The sequence below is a fragment of the Polyodon spathula genome, chromosome 15 (assembly GCF_017654505.1).
Source record: "Polyodon spathula isolate WHYD16114869_AA chromosome 15, ASM1765450v1, whole genome shotgun sequence".
NCBI classification, from domain to species: Eukaryota; Metazoa; Chordata; class Actinopteri; order Acipenseriformes; family Polyodontidae; genus Polyodon; species Polyodon spathula.
This window is the reverse complement of record NC_054548.1, coordinates 15,192,628-15,210,739: the sequence shown is the minus strand read 5'-3', so window position 1 is coordinate 15,210,739 and position 18,112 is coordinate 15,192,628. Positions and strand designations below refer to the sequence as shown.

General features: G+C 39.3%; 1 protein-coding gene across 2 annotated transcripts in view; it reads right to left on the bottom strand.

Annotated features, from left to right (window-relative positions):
* Nucleotides 1–2,577: 2,577 nt before the first annotated feature.
* Nucleotides 2,578–18,112, bottom strand: part of LOC121328163 (protein WWC3-like) — a 49,414-nt gene continuing 33,879 nt past the window's right edge. The window contains exons 7-23 of one of the 2 annotated variants that reach the window (XM_041272696.1): nucleotides 17,164–17,313; nucleotides 15,863–15,936; nucleotides 13,332–13,580; nucleotides 10,829–10,918; nucleotides 9,917–10,509; nucleotides 8,837–8,957; nucleotides 8,105–8,182; nucleotides 7,341–7,427; nucleotides 6,983–7,175; nucleotides 6,486–6,656; nucleotides 6,032–6,183; nucleotides 5,369–5,516; nucleotides 4,852–5,016; nucleotides 4,511–4,603; nucleotides 3,932–4,162; nucleotides 3,628–3,755; nucleotides 2,578–2,820 (exon numbers count right to left, since the gene is read on the bottom strand). In XM_041272696.1, the coding sequence (XP_041128630.1) occupies nucleotides 2,754–2,820; nucleotides 3,628–3,755; nucleotides 3,932–4,162; nucleotides 4,511–4,603; nucleotides 4,852–5,016; nucleotides 5,369–5,516; nucleotides 6,032–6,183; nucleotides 6,486–6,656; nucleotides 6,983–7,175; nucleotides 7,341–7,427; nucleotides 8,105–8,182; nucleotides 8,837–8,957; nucleotides 9,917–10,509; nucleotides 10,829–10,918; nucleotides 13,332–13,580; nucleotides 15,863–15,936; nucleotides 17,164–17,313 (2,790 nt within the window). In that variant the 3' untranslated portion in view covers nucleotides 2,578–2,753. The remainder of the gene's footprint in view (nucleotides 2,821–3,627; nucleotides 3,756–3,931; nucleotides 4,163–4,510; nucleotides 4,604–4,851; nucleotides 5,017–5,368; nucleotides 5,517–6,031; nucleotides 6,184–6,485; nucleotides 6,657–6,982; nucleotides 7,176–7,340; nucleotides 7,428–8,104; nucleotides 8,183–8,836; nucleotides 8,958–9,916; nucleotides 10,510–10,828; nucleotides 10,919–13,331; nucleotides 13,581–15,862; nucleotides 15,937–17,163; nucleotides 17,314–18,112) is intronic. The other variant, XM_041272697.1, reaches the window with a different exon arrangement.

The window sequence follows — 18,112 nt, the reverse complement described above, 5'->3', positions numbered from 1 at the left end:
AATGTACCAGTAAGGAAACTACACTGTGATTGGCTATCATATTATCGTTAATAAAACAATGAATAATCCTCTCCCAACACCGAAACCCTAACCGTAAGGTCAGTATCCTATACTGCAGTCATTACACATCTATAGTAGTTCAAGTTTGGCAGTGAATAGGCGTTTTTATTACTTTAAAAAAAAGTGACCAGAGGTGCTGACTTCCTCAGTTGTCCTGACAGTAACATTTCGTGGTACCTTTGTGCCCCATTTCGCTCTGAAAAAACTGACTGAAGGCAACCCTTTATAGGCAAGTTCGGCCTGCATTACAAAGAAGTTGACATGTTTTCTCTGTCACGTGTGTGTCAGGCACGACCTGCCCACGCCTAGCAATACTCTTTCGGATTATTTAATGACCATTTCATTGTTGGAAAAGCTCTAAACAAAACCTGTTTGTCTTCTGTCTTTCTGCCATTTACTATCAAACGTAACATGCAACTGCTAAGGCTTTATGGCACTAAGTCAGAACAGTTAACTTGTGTTATGCAGTCTACAGTGGAGTATTTATTTGGATTCAGTTAAAGTAGTTCTAGCTAACAAAATTATTCTCATTTTGCACTTCCATGAATTACATCGGTTAGTTAAAAGGGGGAGCAGCGGCTTGGTTTTTGACAGGTAAGAAGCCAGTGAAGGGGTGGAGATAATTTCACCCTCCATATTAAATGATCCAGAAAGAGCAAGGCAGTAACAGCATGGCTTGCAAACATATATTTAATCTAGTGTAGTACCAGAAAGCATGTTTTAAAATTAAAATACATGTTTGCTAAACTGCACATTTGAGACATATACAATTAATGGATGTGCATGGTGGACCTATTTTGTTAGCTACAATTACTTTAACAAACTGCTATGTTGCATGTATTTATAATATCCTCATTTTATTAGGACCAAAATAACATACAAGAAGACACTGCATACTTTACCTACCCTTATAAAACTGGGGTATATATCACTATAGCATTGCAAAGTGTTAATAAATACTGGTATAATAAACAGTGAAAATGTACTAAATGCTTGATAAACGATAGCTAGGCATGTTAGTACAGTAAGTGTGTAGCATAAACATGGGAAAAGCATAGGAAACTGCAAAACTACTGTGCAAAAACTGTTCCTCATTTTAAACTCTTATTACTAACAATGATATACTAGCAAAGGGAATGCATATGTGAATAAAGGCAATAAATAGCAGAATGCCAACAGATTTTTTTTTGTTAGTGACCATCTTAAAAGATGTTCCTTTCTGTGGAACTGCAGATCAGTGTAGACTTAGCTGGTAATAGAGTACAGTATAATACTATAATACAGTATGCCTGCTGTGACCTAAAATTAGCATTTGGAACTAAAGTCAACCATGTTACTGCAAACTGGATGTCAGTATAACTAATTTGAGGTTCTGGAACATACACCCTTGCTTTGATCATTTTCTTTGAGTTGAAAGGAATACTTTTTCCCCTCTGAATTTTCATAATAGTTTCCTATGTTTATTATCCTATTAGACAGGTTCTTAATCCCCCCTAAGCATTCCCAGGAGGGTTGATTGCATGAGTTTGAACACCTGCAACCACCGCATATACTGCTGCTAATATCTCAAACGATTTCATCTGGAAACTTTATATTTTCACTGTTATGGAATCTCCTTGGGCAAAATCAAACATCACTGTGACCTTTAAAAATGTGTTCCTAGTTACTGTTTTCTCACACTTTCTTTTTTCTGCTTGTTGACTGCTTTTTACTTGTCTATCATACAATTATTGATAATCAGTACAATTAATCAATACATACTTATGATTATACTGATAATCAATTATTGTAAAAAAGCATAATTCCAATCCCTTTATAGCAAACATCTCTGTCACATTTTTAGGATGGGAAATCTGCACCAGTTTATTGCTGGTGTATTAGAACACAGGAGACAGTAGAAATGGAGTTCAAATGAAAGTAGCACAAAACACCATTGCACTTCAATTGTTTAATGATAAACCTTCAGTTGAAACACTGCAGATTTTATAACAGATTTATATAATACAAAGTTTTGAATAAAATGTTTCATATATATATTGTAAAGTACAGATAATAAGTGGATTTAAAAAGTGACAAAGTATGACACAGAAGACGTTTTTTTCTTTTCCTTTTTTCAAATCAGGTAACAGTAACAAAATCAGCCAAAAGTTCCATTCTACTGTATGTCAAAAATACTGAACCACTATTTTTACAGGTCTTACAAAATCTACTTAAGTAGGTTTTCATGTAATATATAGAAATTTCTTTCAAGGAAAAGTACTATAAAATAAAATTACAGTACAGTGAATTTGTCTAAACTGACTTTGTTCCTGTCTTCCAGCCTTTTGTAAGCGCACAAACATCAGAAAAATAAGTGTAAGAGGATAGTTTCTTCTTTTATAAAATATGTTTTTTCAGAGATGTTGCTTTTACAACAAGTAAAACCAAGCCCTGTTGTTGTCGTGTCGATAAAATATATATATATATAATATATATATATATATATATATATATATATATATATATATATATATACACACACACACACACACACACACACACACACACACACACACTTTTAAACTTGTATATTAATAGCTTTTGCACAAGTTCTTTTTTTAAGACAATGCTAACTATGTTCAGTTACTCCATGAAAATAAAAAACGAGACAGATGAATACTTCATATTTAATGACATATAATGTAGGAAGGCACTCATACGTCGTCTGCTGGCAGAGGAGGTATGTTGAGTCTTGGTCTGGTAAAAAATGCTATCTTCTCTCTGTTGGCAAAAGAAATATCAGATCAGTGACTGTCCTCTTGACAACAGACCACATACAGTGCACTAACAATTATTACAACATGTGGGCTGCTATGGAAACTTCAAGAAGAAAAAAAAGTTTTATACAAACACCTACACTTGTCATAATAATGTAAATATTACCAAATATGACGATGCAATTTTCCCATTCTATATGAAGAATACCACTTATAGCAAGCCCACATGTACAAAATGCACGCTGGGTAATGTTTACCCTCTTTAACAAATACCACAGTGTATATTACATGCAGTTCATTTGCGTTCAGTTTGGCAATTATATATACAAAATGCTTATCTAATATATATAATATATATATATATATATATATATATATATATATATGTATTACTTTTCTCATATTAAAAACAAATGCTTTGCATTATTCTACTTTATTCCAGGAAAGACATGCCCATGTTGTTACTTAAAAATGTTACTCAGTAACTTCTTTTGATGACTCAAGTCTACCTACTGTAAATTGTTTACTTGTTTTGCATTGTGTTTTCCATTGATCAACTGATCTACAAACAGGGAAATATCTAAATATCACCTTCCTGTCATTTTACACATTACACAACAGAGACTTACATTTTTGATTTTTAGAATTTTAGTATTTAACAAAAGTCCTATATGAATAACTGTAATTGGATACGTCCCTGTTTATCCAATTACAGTTCAGAAAACAGATCAGTTCTGATGCAAGGGGCCACACACCAAGTGGTAGATTCAGTAGTTGCCCATGCATGCCTTGTAGTAAGTGCTGTGCTAACCTGAATGTCTGCACTGGGAGCGGCTCCTTCTGGTTCTGCCCCCTCATCTGTAACACCTCCTTGGAGGCTTTCCTCAGCATTCTCTCTGCCGCCTCCTCCTGCCGCTGCTCCTGTTTGGTCTGCTTGGCCTGCAGACAAGGGAAGCTCATCAGACCAGGTTATACACAGACAACGTACTAGACAGAAGGACTACCTACTTTTCAAGAGTTACAGCCCATTTAAAATACCTTACAGTGTTTAAAAATTATAAGAGGTGGAGTTACTAGCACTCTCCCTGCTACGATGTCCTATGCCTGTGCAGTACCTGTCTCTCTGCCTCTCGGAGAAGACAGCGGAAGCGCTCGTCTCGGATGACCCAGTGGGGCAGCTCGGTGATCCCCCGGCCCTGGGCCTCCTCGAGCCTCAGTCTTAGCTCTCGCAGGCTGCTCAGCTCCTCATTCAGCTGTCTTTGCCGAGTCCTGGAGGCCTGGAGATCCAGCTCCAGGTCTAGTGAGGTCCGTGTCGACTGTTCTGCCAGCGAGGACCTGTACGACTGCTGCAAGGGGGAAGAGGGAAATCTGAGTACAGCAGCCTCCAAATTATTTAAATTTTCTTTCTGAAAAACTTTTTTCTCCTGCTGAAAAAAATTATGCCAGAGATCTCTCTCTCTCTCTCTCTCTCTCTCTCTCTCTCTCTCTCTCTCTCTCTCTCTCTCTCTCTCTCTCTCTCTCTCTCTCTCTCTCTCTCTCTCTCTCTCTCTCTCTCTCTCTCTCTCTCTCCAATGCTGAAAAAGCAGAAGCTTCAAAAGCCATGGACAAAAAGTGGCTATTCTAATTTGGGTAGTTCAGATAAACTGTTGCTTATACTGTTATTGCAATATGCACATAAACTGCATATAACATACCTGTTTATATCGTAGAGTTCGTCTTTCCAACGTGTTTCTCATGAAGGGGGATCTTTTTGGTAATGTTGAACTGTCACTGTCGCTACGGTACAGCTGGGACATGTAGAAATGTAGTCATTAATGTACATTTTATTTACTCAAACACAAGACATTGAAAAATACACTGTCGAAAGCTTCTTCTGGAACGAGGCCATGACAATTATCCCTTAAAACATAGCCTTCTATAATTGTTTTTCTATTGCTTGACCTTAACACTAATCATGTGTTTAGACAGCCTGGACCACAGGCCTGCATTCTAGTTGGGCTTCAGTCCCTTGTTTCTGTGTGGAATGTATACTCACTCTGCACACATACTGACTCTGTGCCCCGGGGGAGAAAGTCTGGGAGCGCACAATGGTGCTGCTTCGTACAAAGGGAGAGCCGTGGGACCTGCGGCTTCCCCTGTCCTTCAGTCGCACGGACAGCTTCTCAGGAAACAGGCTCTCCGTGTTCGTCTCCTTATCCACCTACGGACCAAAAAATATATTTTCTAAAATGCTTTTCTGGAATGTTTTACGATATCAGTGTTTTAGCTTCTTCTTTGGTTAAGCATGGCCAAAGACCATCATCGTGCAATTTCTCACAAAGTGCAACAGCATAATGGACTAAAATGCTTCTTCTTGGGCACATGTCACGTCGTGTGCTGCAGGGATCTCTTACCTCAGAGGCTGCAATGAGACCACTTCCTGTGATATGACTTACAGCCTTGGCTATACCTGGTCACACATGTTCATGTACTGTAGTGTCATTTCAAGGTAGTTCTCTCTCAGTGGGATGTCTATTGTCTAGTACATATACGTCAAGCTTGGCTGGAGTTACCTTCAGTGGTGGAGGCTGGGTTCTTCTTGCAGCACACCGGCCCTCTGGCTCCCCATACGCTACTTCCCCACACAGGCCCTCTGGACAATGAGGACCAAATGCTGTGCTGTTGCTGCAGCCACTATCCACCGACTCAGCCTGCCAACTCCTGTTAGAACAAGCACATTAATTAAAGTACTTGGAGTGGAAAAATTACACAACCTAAAATAAAAAAAATGTACTTTTAAAGTTCTCTTTAAACTGTTTTGTTTCTTGTTAAAAAAAATGGTGCAAGTAAAAAACTTTGAGAACCAGTAGGTAAATTACTTCCATTTATTAAATAAGGTTTTCCATTCCTGGGTCTCATGGGCCTCACATGCAATATTTTTTTTTTCTTTTTAACATTTTTGCTTTTTAATGTGGAACTAACATCCATACCACCCATGGTAAAGTTGCATAATATTGCAATTTCTCATACCTACTGGGCTTTTATCAGAGATTATCATGTTTTGTTTCTTTATCATGAATTTTACATTTTCTAAGCTTGCATGATAGTATGTCAACTTTCCAGGGGAAAAAAGGTGGTGCAAATGTGGGTAGAAATCGTTGCTTATCAGGGACCGATGTGACTGAGTGTATGAGGATTTGTCAGCCCCGGCCAGCAAGTGTATATCTGGGTCATACCTCTCTGACACGGCCTCTGCCTGCTCTTCCTTCCTCTCCATCTCCTGGATCTCCTCATCAGTGTACTTCAGCTTGACCTGCTCTCCTGCCAGCTCCCGCTCCACTGCCTCCAGCTGTGCTGTCGTTCGAGCCAGCAGGGCCGACACGGAGTCCTGCCCGGAGAAGACACTCCACTCAGTAACCAATAACCTGAGAGACCGAGGTGACACTGCCCACAACACCACACTGTGTACCAAGGCCTCCTAAAATAAGTACTAGAGATGCTGATTACAATGAATAAAACTAATAATATTAACAACAACAACAACAATAACAAGGATTCACCAAAAAGAAAACAAATGTTATAAGGAATGTTTTGTAGGCATGTTATGTCAATTTTGATTAATTCAGTCAAGTTTTTAGTTCCTGAAACCCTTTTCAACTGTTTAATAAATACAGTCATATTTATAGATACCGTAGTTTTCACGGGCATGCGGTTTCCAGGGTGCTCCAGGCTGCCCTCTGCAAACTGGATGCTGTTCCTTTTCCTGTGCGGGTCGGGCCCACTCACAATCTGGACTCGGTACCAGTGAAACAACATGTCTGGGGATCCGTCACAATCAGCCAGGCTGACCTGCACCACACCCTGAATAAAACAGAGAGGCCAAGTAGAACTGAAGACCTGGCAGAACATACACTCATTTAAAACAAAGGCATTGGATGTGTTGAGGAAGGAATGTGACTGTAACGTGTAGAGGGGTGCCTGATGCTACATTATGATGGTGTTTTAACTTTCCATACATATTTTGTATTGTCTAACTATTTGAACTTCCACCACCGTGACTCCCTTATAAACGAGATGAGACATCTCAACCACGGCAGGCAGTAAGGGAACATTTTGAAATAAAAATATATTCTGCCTACTCAAATTCCTAGTAGTTGCTAATAGAAGTGGCCTCGCACTGCACCTACCAGCAGCTCTTCCTGTGCCTGGTGACCTACAGAACACACATACAGCTGAAGGGACCGGAGCCCTAAAGCGCTGGCAGGAACAGGGATGCGGAATCCTTCGTTAAACGTTAACAGAGTCTGAAGCTCTAACGCTTTGGAGCAGTAAGTGCTTGCTGTGCTGGGGTCAAGGGGAAGCATGTGAATTTTAAGATATCTGTGGAAAGAAAAGAAAGAAAGAAAAAAAGTCCAGGTTTAAAATCACCATCACACCCCAACAAAAAACTGTTGAATTGAAATGCAAATTACCAAAAAAAAAAAAGAAAACTAAAGGTGCCGGAGCACTGGCTAAAATAATACCCGATGAGTTGTTAGAACTTACATTTTAAATACTTCTTTCATAAGAACCTCGTTTAGGTTTTTCAGTTGAAGCAAATGGACTAAAAGACATTCATTGCCAGCATCATACCTAAAAGAGAAAAATGGTAAGTAAATGACTAAATAACAAAACCTCTTTATATTTGCAGCTTTAAATGATGGCATGCAGTATTTATTTATCTGAATTACATGTAACATCTGGTCAAGTATGAAAATACATGTGCCGTAGGTAAACCTCATGGGTGAATGAAAAGTAGTTCTGAAGGATGTGTACTACCATTGCTCCTGGGGAATGAAGTCCCGTAGACCACTACATTGTTATATGTTCTGGAGCAGAATACAGTAGGTTTAGTAGGTTTAGAGTTAACACCTATAGTTCATAAAGTAAAACAACACCCAGATCCGTCTACTTTGTGTAGATTAAGAAATCCTTCACATTAACAAAGGAGACAAGGCTAACTTACTGTTATCTTAAGGTGAGTCACTGTATGTGTCTGTGTGGAGCCTTATAAAGGTTTACCACAGCAAAAGGATAGCAAAGTGCAATAGAACACATTGAAAGAAGTATGGTAAAACACGTTAATAAACACGACAAGCCAGGGTAAACTATGGAAAATGCACAGTATAACAATGCGAAAAACTGCAAAAATACAGAGTTAAACTTTTATAAGGAGAACCTGTCAGTGTCCTCTTTGTTAAATCTCTACAGTCGTATCCCATCTAACAAAGATGTTTTTGTTATTTATTTTCACTCTTCTTTTTACCTACATGAGTCCAAGCTGGATCTGAGGTGATTCAGCGCTAGCAGCGTCATTGACATGGTGAACCTCAGAATCCTCAGGCCTACTGGAAACAAGAGCCAAAATTGTTGAAATGAGTCATCTGTTAGTGCTGCTCAATAAAACCCTGAAAATACCTTGGGGCGTGTGGACAAACAATGATGCACACTGTATGCACACCCACAGGCTACACATAAGCATATGGTTTTTGCAATCCGTTCTAAGTGATTAGGCCGCTCCAACATTGAGTTACTTTTTTACTTTGTTTACTTATTTGTCTCCAAATCTGCCTGTACATGGCTCCGAGCTGCTTTGAATGTCTCTGAAGAATTCTATCAGAAATTAACAGCTTTCCTCATTCCATTCAAATCTTGTGACAATGACGCTTACGACTCTGCCAGCCCAAACGGTTCTCTGTCTGTAAGAACTGAATGGTCGTATTGTCACATGATTTAAATGGAATGAGGATGGATGTTCAATCCAGGCATTTACAATTCTCTAAACGCTCAATGCCAAGTAGTGACAGATTTAGAGAAAATGATTCAGTGTAGAGCAACAGAACCTAGAACCACTCAGAATGAGTGCAAATATATATATATATATATATATATATATATATTACATTTTATGCTAATTTGTACTATTTGAACGTGTTTTTGTTTTTTTAATGTCATGTAATGTGTAATGCTGGCAATATCATGGTAACAGATAGATATCCAACCTTCTGCTCCACGCTTCAAAGACTCCACTATCTGTGGCCAGAGTGTCTTCCGATACCCCTGCAGAGACTCTTCTGGCCCTCCTGCCTGACCTCCCGGCATTGTTGCAGCGCAGGGTCACCCCTGTGAAGAAATGGGTCACTCCATATTAAACCCCACCAGAGGGAAGTTTGGAAGTCTCCATCTTGATTCAAATGAAATGTGATGTGCTGAATTTATGCACGGATAAAACAATGCATACCAACCTGTAGGTCTCTATACTTCCTGAGCTATAGGGTCATGACATTTCAGTCACAAATGTGCTGTCTGCTCGCGAGTTTACTTCATTTCTTTCATTCTGTGAGATCAGCCGATGCTCAAGCTTTTCTCAACTCCTTTCCAATTCTTTTTAAACTTTCAGTATTAATATTAGTTGCATTCTTTTTTAATTCAATGTAAGTAATTGTTATTCGGCTGTCTAGGGTATGTTGTACCATTAATGCACTCAAAGATTTAAACGTTTACAGCACTAAAGTACTGGTAAAAGCGTTGCACTAAAGCATAGTGAAAGCATGGTAAAGCATAGCCAAGCACAGTTAGGTCCACAGAAGTATGACAAACTGTAAAATTACTGTGCAAATGTATTGGTAACCCTAATTCTCCTGTGAAGTGTTATTGTGCTATGTCTGGATTATGATTTTTGGAGTACTGTAGCTTGCCTCTAGGGGGCAGCAGACATTAACAGTTCAGTATGCCATCATATTTCTTCTCAAAACATGCTTCTTGTGAGAAACTGCAATACTACCCTATTGATATTGAGAAGATTTGCCTACTTTCCTGTAGCCAAATTAACTTGATACCAGAAAACATAAATCAATTTTTATTGACCATCGAAATACTAAAAGTTTAGGTAAAGAAATATTTCTTTAGTGTTTTTTTTTTTTTTTTTTTTTTAAAAAAAAAAAAAAAGTTTGGCTTAATTTTAATATTTTCTTTCTAACTGTAGCAATCCATTAACATTTTACCTCAGATATTGAAGGCTTCTACGATTGGCTTACACACTAGGATTGCCGTGGTTAACAAAAGAAAAGGAAAGCACTTGCCTCCAGTTCCATGCGTTACAGACCCTATCTGCGGAACGCTTTCCTTTGGCCCTTTGCTGTCCAAAAGATAGCCACAAAACTGACCGTTGGGGGGTGCCCCAGGGGCGGCATCGATGTTGGCAGAGGCAGAGGGCTGGGAGTACCCCCGGAGCCCCTCAAGAAAGCCCCGTCCCGCCAGCTCCATATACTCCTCTGTCATCTGGGCCAGCGGAGAGTCCCGAGAGGCTGAGTGGTAGGGTGTGTCCAGGGGAGAGCTGGGCGGGGACAGAGAGGACAGGGAGGAGCGTGACGACAGAGATGCAAATGACTGTGGGGTGTCCAGGGAGAGCTTGGGCTTCCCCAGGCTGAGCGGCTCCGTCCCGTACACAGTGATGTCCTTGAAGATAGCGTCGAAGGGGTAAAGGTCAAAGCGCAGATGCTGCTCAAGGTCACTGAGGCCACCACCCTCCGTGTGCTCGTATTGAGACGGCCCATAGATGTCAGTGAAGCTCACAGAGTTGAGTGACCCACGGCTGGATGCCAGGGAGCCACGGCTGGACGCCAGAGAGCCTCTGCTGCTGCCGGACGACACCATGAGGTTGCTGGCAGAAAAGCTACAGAGAAAAAGCAAAAACACACATTGAAACCAGTGCATTAACTCACTGCACCACCTACAGTAGCAACCCCAGCACTTTACAACAAAAATAGGAGGTAGCATGCTATGACTGTAGCACCACTGTTCCTGGTAAAAAGGACCCTGTGGCCAAAGGTGCCAATACTAACTGATCTTTTTTCCAATTAGTTTTACACCATTACAATTATTTTTGTTCACAACATTACGGATTACCAATGAAAAATTACTGATCAGAGCCGATGTGCCATGGCCTTCAGCTGTTATTGAGATTCTCCGTCACCACAACTGAGACAACTCACCTTTTTAGCTGGGAGTGTAAATAAGTGGCGACACGTGTGGCTTCTTCCAACTGCCTCAGAAGCACATTTCTTTTCTCCTGTTGAAGTACTCTGTTGAAAAATAGACATAAAAAATACTTGGCATTTATGATTCAGAGAAGTTACCGGTGCAGATTAGGAAATAACAAAAATCTCATGAGAATTTGCAAAATAACAGCAGAGATTATAATACATTCCTTTATTTTTATATTAGACATCTGCCTGTGGACCAAATTATTTTTCTTTGGGTGTTCAATGGAGTACACTGACTACATTATTTTTTTTGATAATAGGGCAATATTCATTAGCATTAGTTTACATGTATATACAATGAAACATTTGTAGCCAAATAAAAATAAAAATAGGCAACATTAAGCAATTCCACCAATATGAACAGCTGTACTATTCCAAAGTGCCACAGTGGCTGTGTTTACAACAAAGACAGAGGTAGCACGCTACTTTCACCGCGCCATGACTTATACCACCAGCAACCAATCAGGGGAAAGTAGGAGGCACCTTTGCGAAGCAGACAGACAGCAGTTAAAATGGAAGAGAAACTCATTGTAACTGTCTCGGAGTTCCTAATTGTACAGCACAGCTCTCAGAGTGTGCTTTCTTCTTTGCTTGAGGATGTCATGGACCCACAATGCTCATGTATTTTTTTTTTTTTCCTTTCTGCGGTAGAGCAAGGCAATCGCAGGTATCTTTTTTTCATTGCTGTTCATGACTCAAAATGAATTATCGGGCTGTCACATGTGCTTATCCACTGAATACTGGCGCTTTTACTGTTTCCCTCCCAAACACTTGACATGAAGTGAGGACAGCAGTTAATGCTTAATAATATTAATGTATAATGAACCGTTTACCTTACACTCTGCCCACATCAAGCAAACCAGACAAATCTCCAAACTCACAATCAACGAAATCATCTCCATTTTTAAAAGCAACATGTTTTTATTTTATTTTAAACAAACATACACAATTGTACCTGGCAGTAATTGAGGGGTGGGGGTGTTAAAAATCAATTTAAAAAAATTATAGTGCTTCGTTCCTCATTACTTGAAATATTTAGCTTTATATTTTCTATATAAAAAACATTTTCCCTTCCCACTGGCATTTACTATTTGTTGCTTGGCAACTAAGTCACTGTACATGCAGCCGTGACATAACAGACTGTCCACTGACTTTCCACTCGCCGCTTTCAGTGTGAACAGGTGGTCTGCGGTGACACAGAGTGACGTGCAAGGAGGCGGCATGCGCGTCGCTTTCGGTGTGAACACCCGTTCATACTACAAAACTCTGCAGGTTCTAGGAAAATTATCGTTCACCATGTGTAATAATAATAACAACAATAATAATATTATTATTATGATTAGTAATAGTAGTAGTATTAATAATATGAAGCTTACTCTGCTAATACTACACTGCGCTAAGTTTTATTTTTTCACAACACTTATTATTGATCACTGAGTTTCTCTTTATAGACTGTGAGGGAGTTTAATTTAAAGATTATTGTCATCTTTGCTCACCTTTATAACAAACCTTGCTTATAACAATGTACTGTGTTGAGCCTAAAGATATTAAGAATGGAACAGGTGGTGTACTTTCACTCAAATGCACCTTTGCTTTGTTTGTTTGTATGTACAGATGAACCGTTTTATACCACCTCGCTTAATATCCTACCCCTCGCTTATTATCATGATTTTTAAAATACCACTCACCATAGGTTCTTTGAGAAATCACCTCTCATCTCACAAACCCGCTTATTGTCACGTTTTATGCAGTCTGTGAAATGCTGTGTGGCTGGGCTTTACAAAGTAACCACAGGATAGAATTAATTTTCAATACAAGTAATAACCAATAATCATCTCGGCTGATAAACTGACATTTTGTGCAGCCTGTCAAATGCTGGCTTAATGGGATACAGTTCAGTTACAGAACACCAACAAATCGCCCAGTTTTTCTTCTTTAACACAGTTAGTCTTTTACAAATGCACAGAAAAAAGTGCAACGCCTAATTGATAGCTCTCATCAGTTGACAATTCATGCCTTTTTTAGATAATGACATAAACTCTTTTGTTCCAGTTCATGAAACAAAGTGTACTTGTCCTGGAGCAGTGAACCATATGCATGTGTTTAAATGTAAAGAATGACTAAATGTACATTATTAAAACACTGCTCTTTAATTCACTGTTAGTTTTCTTTTATTTTTTCTCTCACACTCGTAATGTGCATGTGTGTATGCATGCATGCATGTATGTATATATAATGTTGTTATGTATACTAATGCAACATCTGCCAGTAAATGAAAACTCAGATGTAGAGGAAAGGGGGCAAAATCTCTCAGCGCTAAAATGGGATCATTCTAATTCAAAAATGCCACTTGGATTATGAGGTAGTAACTTGAATTTAAAAGTTGTACAAACTTTGCACCTTTCTACTTCTAATAAAACTTGGGAAGGAAGAGCAGCAGCAGCTCTCTGACCTCTCGGTGGTTCCGTGTGCAGAGCTGGAGTGAGCCCTCTGGATCTCCTCCTCCAGCCTCCTCCTCTCGGCCTCCAGGTGCAGCACGTCGTTGGGGGAGCAGCAGTGCTGGCTGATCAAGGTCAGCTCCTGCAGCAGAGCCTCCTTCTCCCTGAGCAACTGCACCCGATCCCGGTCTCGGTCAGCCTCCGCTCGGCCTGGCCAGCTGTCGTTCTCTAGCTGTGCAAGCTGGACCTGGATACTGGAAACCCTGAGAAAGAGAACAGAGACAAACTGGAGGTGCAATCAGCAACACTAGATTACCAGACAGGAAATGAGCAACAACTGATGCATTAACAACACTTTATTATTCATTAAACAAGGAGACTTTTTTTTCAAAATACAATGAAAAACATGCATGTGCATTAAGTTATTCATAGTTATGTAACATTGTAACATATGCTTTGAGAAGCAAAACTGCGCACTCCTTCCATTGGGATTTGGGATTCGGGATTCAAGGAGAGCATTAGGCGAGTGATGCATTCTTGATACATTCTTTCCAACATCTTACATATTGAGCAGTCAGATATTAACTGAATTACAGTATACAAATTAAACAACATTTGCAAATATGAAGAAAAACCACACCAGTCTATGTAAAATACGTGCTTTCAAGTGCTTTATTTAGCTTGCTGTGTCTGCTTTAGGTATAGTACTGCTTTTAGAATGCCTAGACTTAGTATGTTGGCCAAGAGCTGCAGTGACTCACTGTTTTATGTGTTTTGGAGTTTGAAATTCTGACTCACAAGCAGAACATGAGAATTTCCACAGCTCTCACTCTCTCTCTCTCTCTCATATGCTGGCATTCTGTCTACCTTATCTCCATGGCAATGCCAATCCTGAAGCAATGGCACCATTCACAACTCAAGTTTGCCCAATACTGCTGGATCAGCAAAACTATTATTATTATTTTTTTTTTTAATCTTCAGAGGTGAAATAGCTTTTTCTGTACCCTTATGCCAATGCAATATATCTCATTATTTATCCTGGCCCATGTGTCATTGTGTTCTGTGCTGCTAACTTATTAATGCAAGTACATGTCATTTTAAAGCTTGGTTTATTTTTGAACAGTATTTTTGCAGTTTTCCCATCGTTATACTATGCATTTACCTTAGATTAGCCAGGTGTGCCATGATGCTTTACCATACCTCTCTATGCATTACAAAGACTAAGCTTTACCATGCTTTATCACACTTTGCTGTGCTTTTATTAGGCACTAGGTATCAGGCATAGTAGGGCATTTACATTGGGCACTAGGGTGATTAATCAAACGATAAATGTAATCAAACGATAACCGTAGCTACACTACCCTGCAGAGCTGGACAGAGGAGTGCAGTAACACCATGTTCACACACAAAGCTGCATCACTATTAAGCAGCGATCCCAGAGGCAGGAATGCATGGTAAATGAAGAATGTGACCACAGATTCTGTGTCACTCTGCTCATAAACAGACAGTGTCTGCACTATTGAGAAAGGAAATGTGTTTATCTGCAAAAAATAAACAGACTCTTATTTCATCAGTATCCTAATGATACCTCAGTATGTATTGATCACTTATGGAGCAATCAACAAATAATCACAGATGGCGCTTATAAATGTGAGATACCTGTAGTTAGGTGAAAAAAAATATACAAAATGTACAGTACAAACTGTATATTTTATCTGAAACAAAAACCCAGATGTACTGCTTACTTAGCAGATACACTGAATCTTGACGCTAACCACACAACAGTAGTGGGTCAGGATGTCATTAAGAAGCTTGTGGAGAATGGCACTGATTTCAATTGTGTGTCTGCCTTTGTAATAATAGACAATGTAACAGAGAGAGAAACACTTGTTTACATCTGTGCTTTGTCGTATACAATGTTTATTTATTTATTTTATTTTTACTTTTTTTTTTTAGGTCGATAGGCTCCAGTGGCATATATGATGTTATATCATTTACTAATAATTTGACGGTATCTGTGATTTTAAAAGAAAAACACAAAAGCTTTGGTTTTGTCATTTCAGGTTTGCTGTTAACGTTTCTCCCATGTTTAATATTTTGGATTAAAAGCAGCAGAATAGTCTATGGGAATTACACAGTCATTGTAATTAATGTGTCAACATACGTTTTAAAGGTTTACAAAACTTGAAAATGTTGCTGAATTTTTCATTCAAGGTTGTTTTTAAAAAATCTAATTTTGTCTGCTTGTTTTTTTTTTTTTTTTTTTTTGCAGCCAGAGACCATTTTAAACGACTCGTTTCCAGCAAAAGTTTGTTTCATTTTTAAAGATTGTTTCAATAGTGAGTTACAATGTTACAATGTACTCGTACATCCTCAGACAATCCGGGATACATGAAGATTACGAGGCAGGTGTACATGCAACACTTTCGGCTATGTTAATACGCCTTTCTGAAAATAATAATAATAATAATTATTATTATTATGAATTCAGAGTTTGATTCACAACACATTGATTCAGTTTTGCCTTTGTTCCAAACCGACTTACCTTTTCTTGGCTTCTTCATACTGCCAGCTGAGTCTCACTCTGTCCCCCGGTCTCGAAGTATTTCCAGTACCAAACTTTAGGAAGAAGTAAAAAACTTAGCAGAATACCGTAAGTTACAGATTTCAAATGGATTCAATTACAGAGCACACACAACCATTATTTTAATCACAGATTTTCTCCCCAATTCAGAATAATTTAGAATGCCCATTCGCATTCCCTCACCAAAGCAAATCTCTACAAGAGTGCAGGAGAATTGAAAGCAAGCAGCCGTTCTCTAATCCCACGACCAAGCCAATTGCCTCCTTAAACCCAGGAAATTGGCGAGCTATTGGCCTCTGGGGGATAAAGGCTTGTCACAGGGTGCCTGGCCAGTAGGGTGCTCTGAAGCGACCCTAACCCACGGGGGTGCAAGAGCCAATGCGACACTCCCTCTGGAATCCCCGGTAGAAAATCGGCAACTTTGCACAACAAGAACATGAACCTGCGCCCCAATCAGCATGACTAACCCTGCACACCAAACAGCTGTGCTTTTACCAGATGAGCCACTTGGGGACCTCTGATAAATAGCATTATTAAAGGGCAAGACAGCTCGGTAGTCCTTTCAACTACTGGTCTCTGTACAATATACTTCTCATAGGAGCTAGTTTTACTGACCACTTACTCCAATGCAGCAACTGCCCCATTTTTTTTTCAAAATGTCAAAAGAAACTGCATTGTTACTCAAGATAAATCCATTTAACAAAGCTGTACATAGGGGTCCTTGAATGAACACACTTACAAATGGTCATAAGTTATACGCTTACATAAAGCGTATAACATGTGACCACCTTCTGGCATTGATCTGAAAGTTAGTGTATGCTTTCATAATGATTGAGGAACATAATAGGATCAGTTACAGATTTTTATAATAAGACATTCTCACCAAAAAACCCTGAAAACCTACCCACTGACTATTAATAGATCTAGGAGGAAAGTCATGTGCAAGCATATAATGTGCTAGGCAGAAATATTTTCTGCAATATTATTTAAAAATATGATTTTCCCTCTGAGAGGATGCTGTTATAACTAACTGGTTGTTCTTTCAAGGACCCCTCAAGGGGCCAATATTACTCATTCTGAAGTACTTCTGAAGTATTGCCACCTTAAAATCAAGATATTTTCAAACCAGGCCAAGCACATCATATAAAATAAACACATGGTAACACAGGTGAAAAGCACAAAAGCGTTCCTCTTCATAGCCTTCTAATGTACTTGCAGCCAATAGATCATATAACAACCGGGACCTGGGCTTGAATGTATACCTCTCCAATGAGGTCCGTCTGAGAGCCGGCATCGCAGTACTGCTGAGGTAAACAGGAATCACTGAGCACACCAGCGCTGTTCTGGAGGTCCGGCAGGGAGTCTTTTATACAGCAGCTACTCCCGAAGCCAATCGTTAGCTTTGCTAGACTCTGCGGTGCAAAACAAGAAAGCATCAGGCGATACGTTCTGTCAATCAATTTCTGGGGAAGATACACAAATGCACAAAACAACGATGAGAGACTAAAGGCACGCAGTTAAGCCATGGTTTACGTATTATTACTGTATTACCATGATCTGTATGTATGGCTTTTGTACTGTACAATCACAAAGTCTGATTTTGGGGTTTGTTATAATGATGGGCGTTATAGCGAGGGTGTACTGTATAGCCAAAAGTCTGCATCAATCTACGATCAGCAATCAGGAATATACAGTAATGTATTACATAAACAAATCAGCATCAAGAATAAGGGTGACATTTATTGCTAGTTCTAAAAGAAAATTAAATTTTAAAGCCTTTGTTACTTCTCTTTGGAATAATGTCATAGGAGCCCATCGTATGTTTGTGGTTTACGGAACAGCTCCCTTCCCACACCCTTTCACATACCTGTGCTTGCTCATAGCCTGAGTAACTTAGCAGCACATTGTTTGTTGGCTGCCTACTCAGCCTCAAGATGTATTACAATGCTCCAAGGTCCATTCAAAATTCCTGCATCACACTTTGTCACCATATGAAAGTCTTGCGGCCACTCAGATGCTACAGTGGTGTAGTAGTGTCTGGCACATGGGCAGATATTCCAGCTGCAACTAAATACCTCCCTTTTCCCCTTGGTTGAAAAGAAACCAAAATAAAATAGCTTTCCATTTAAGAAGATCAAAGTAACCTAGTAGCTTACCATCTGAATCTAAACTGAACAGTACCTACATTTCCCAAGCATGTTTCCCAAGAAG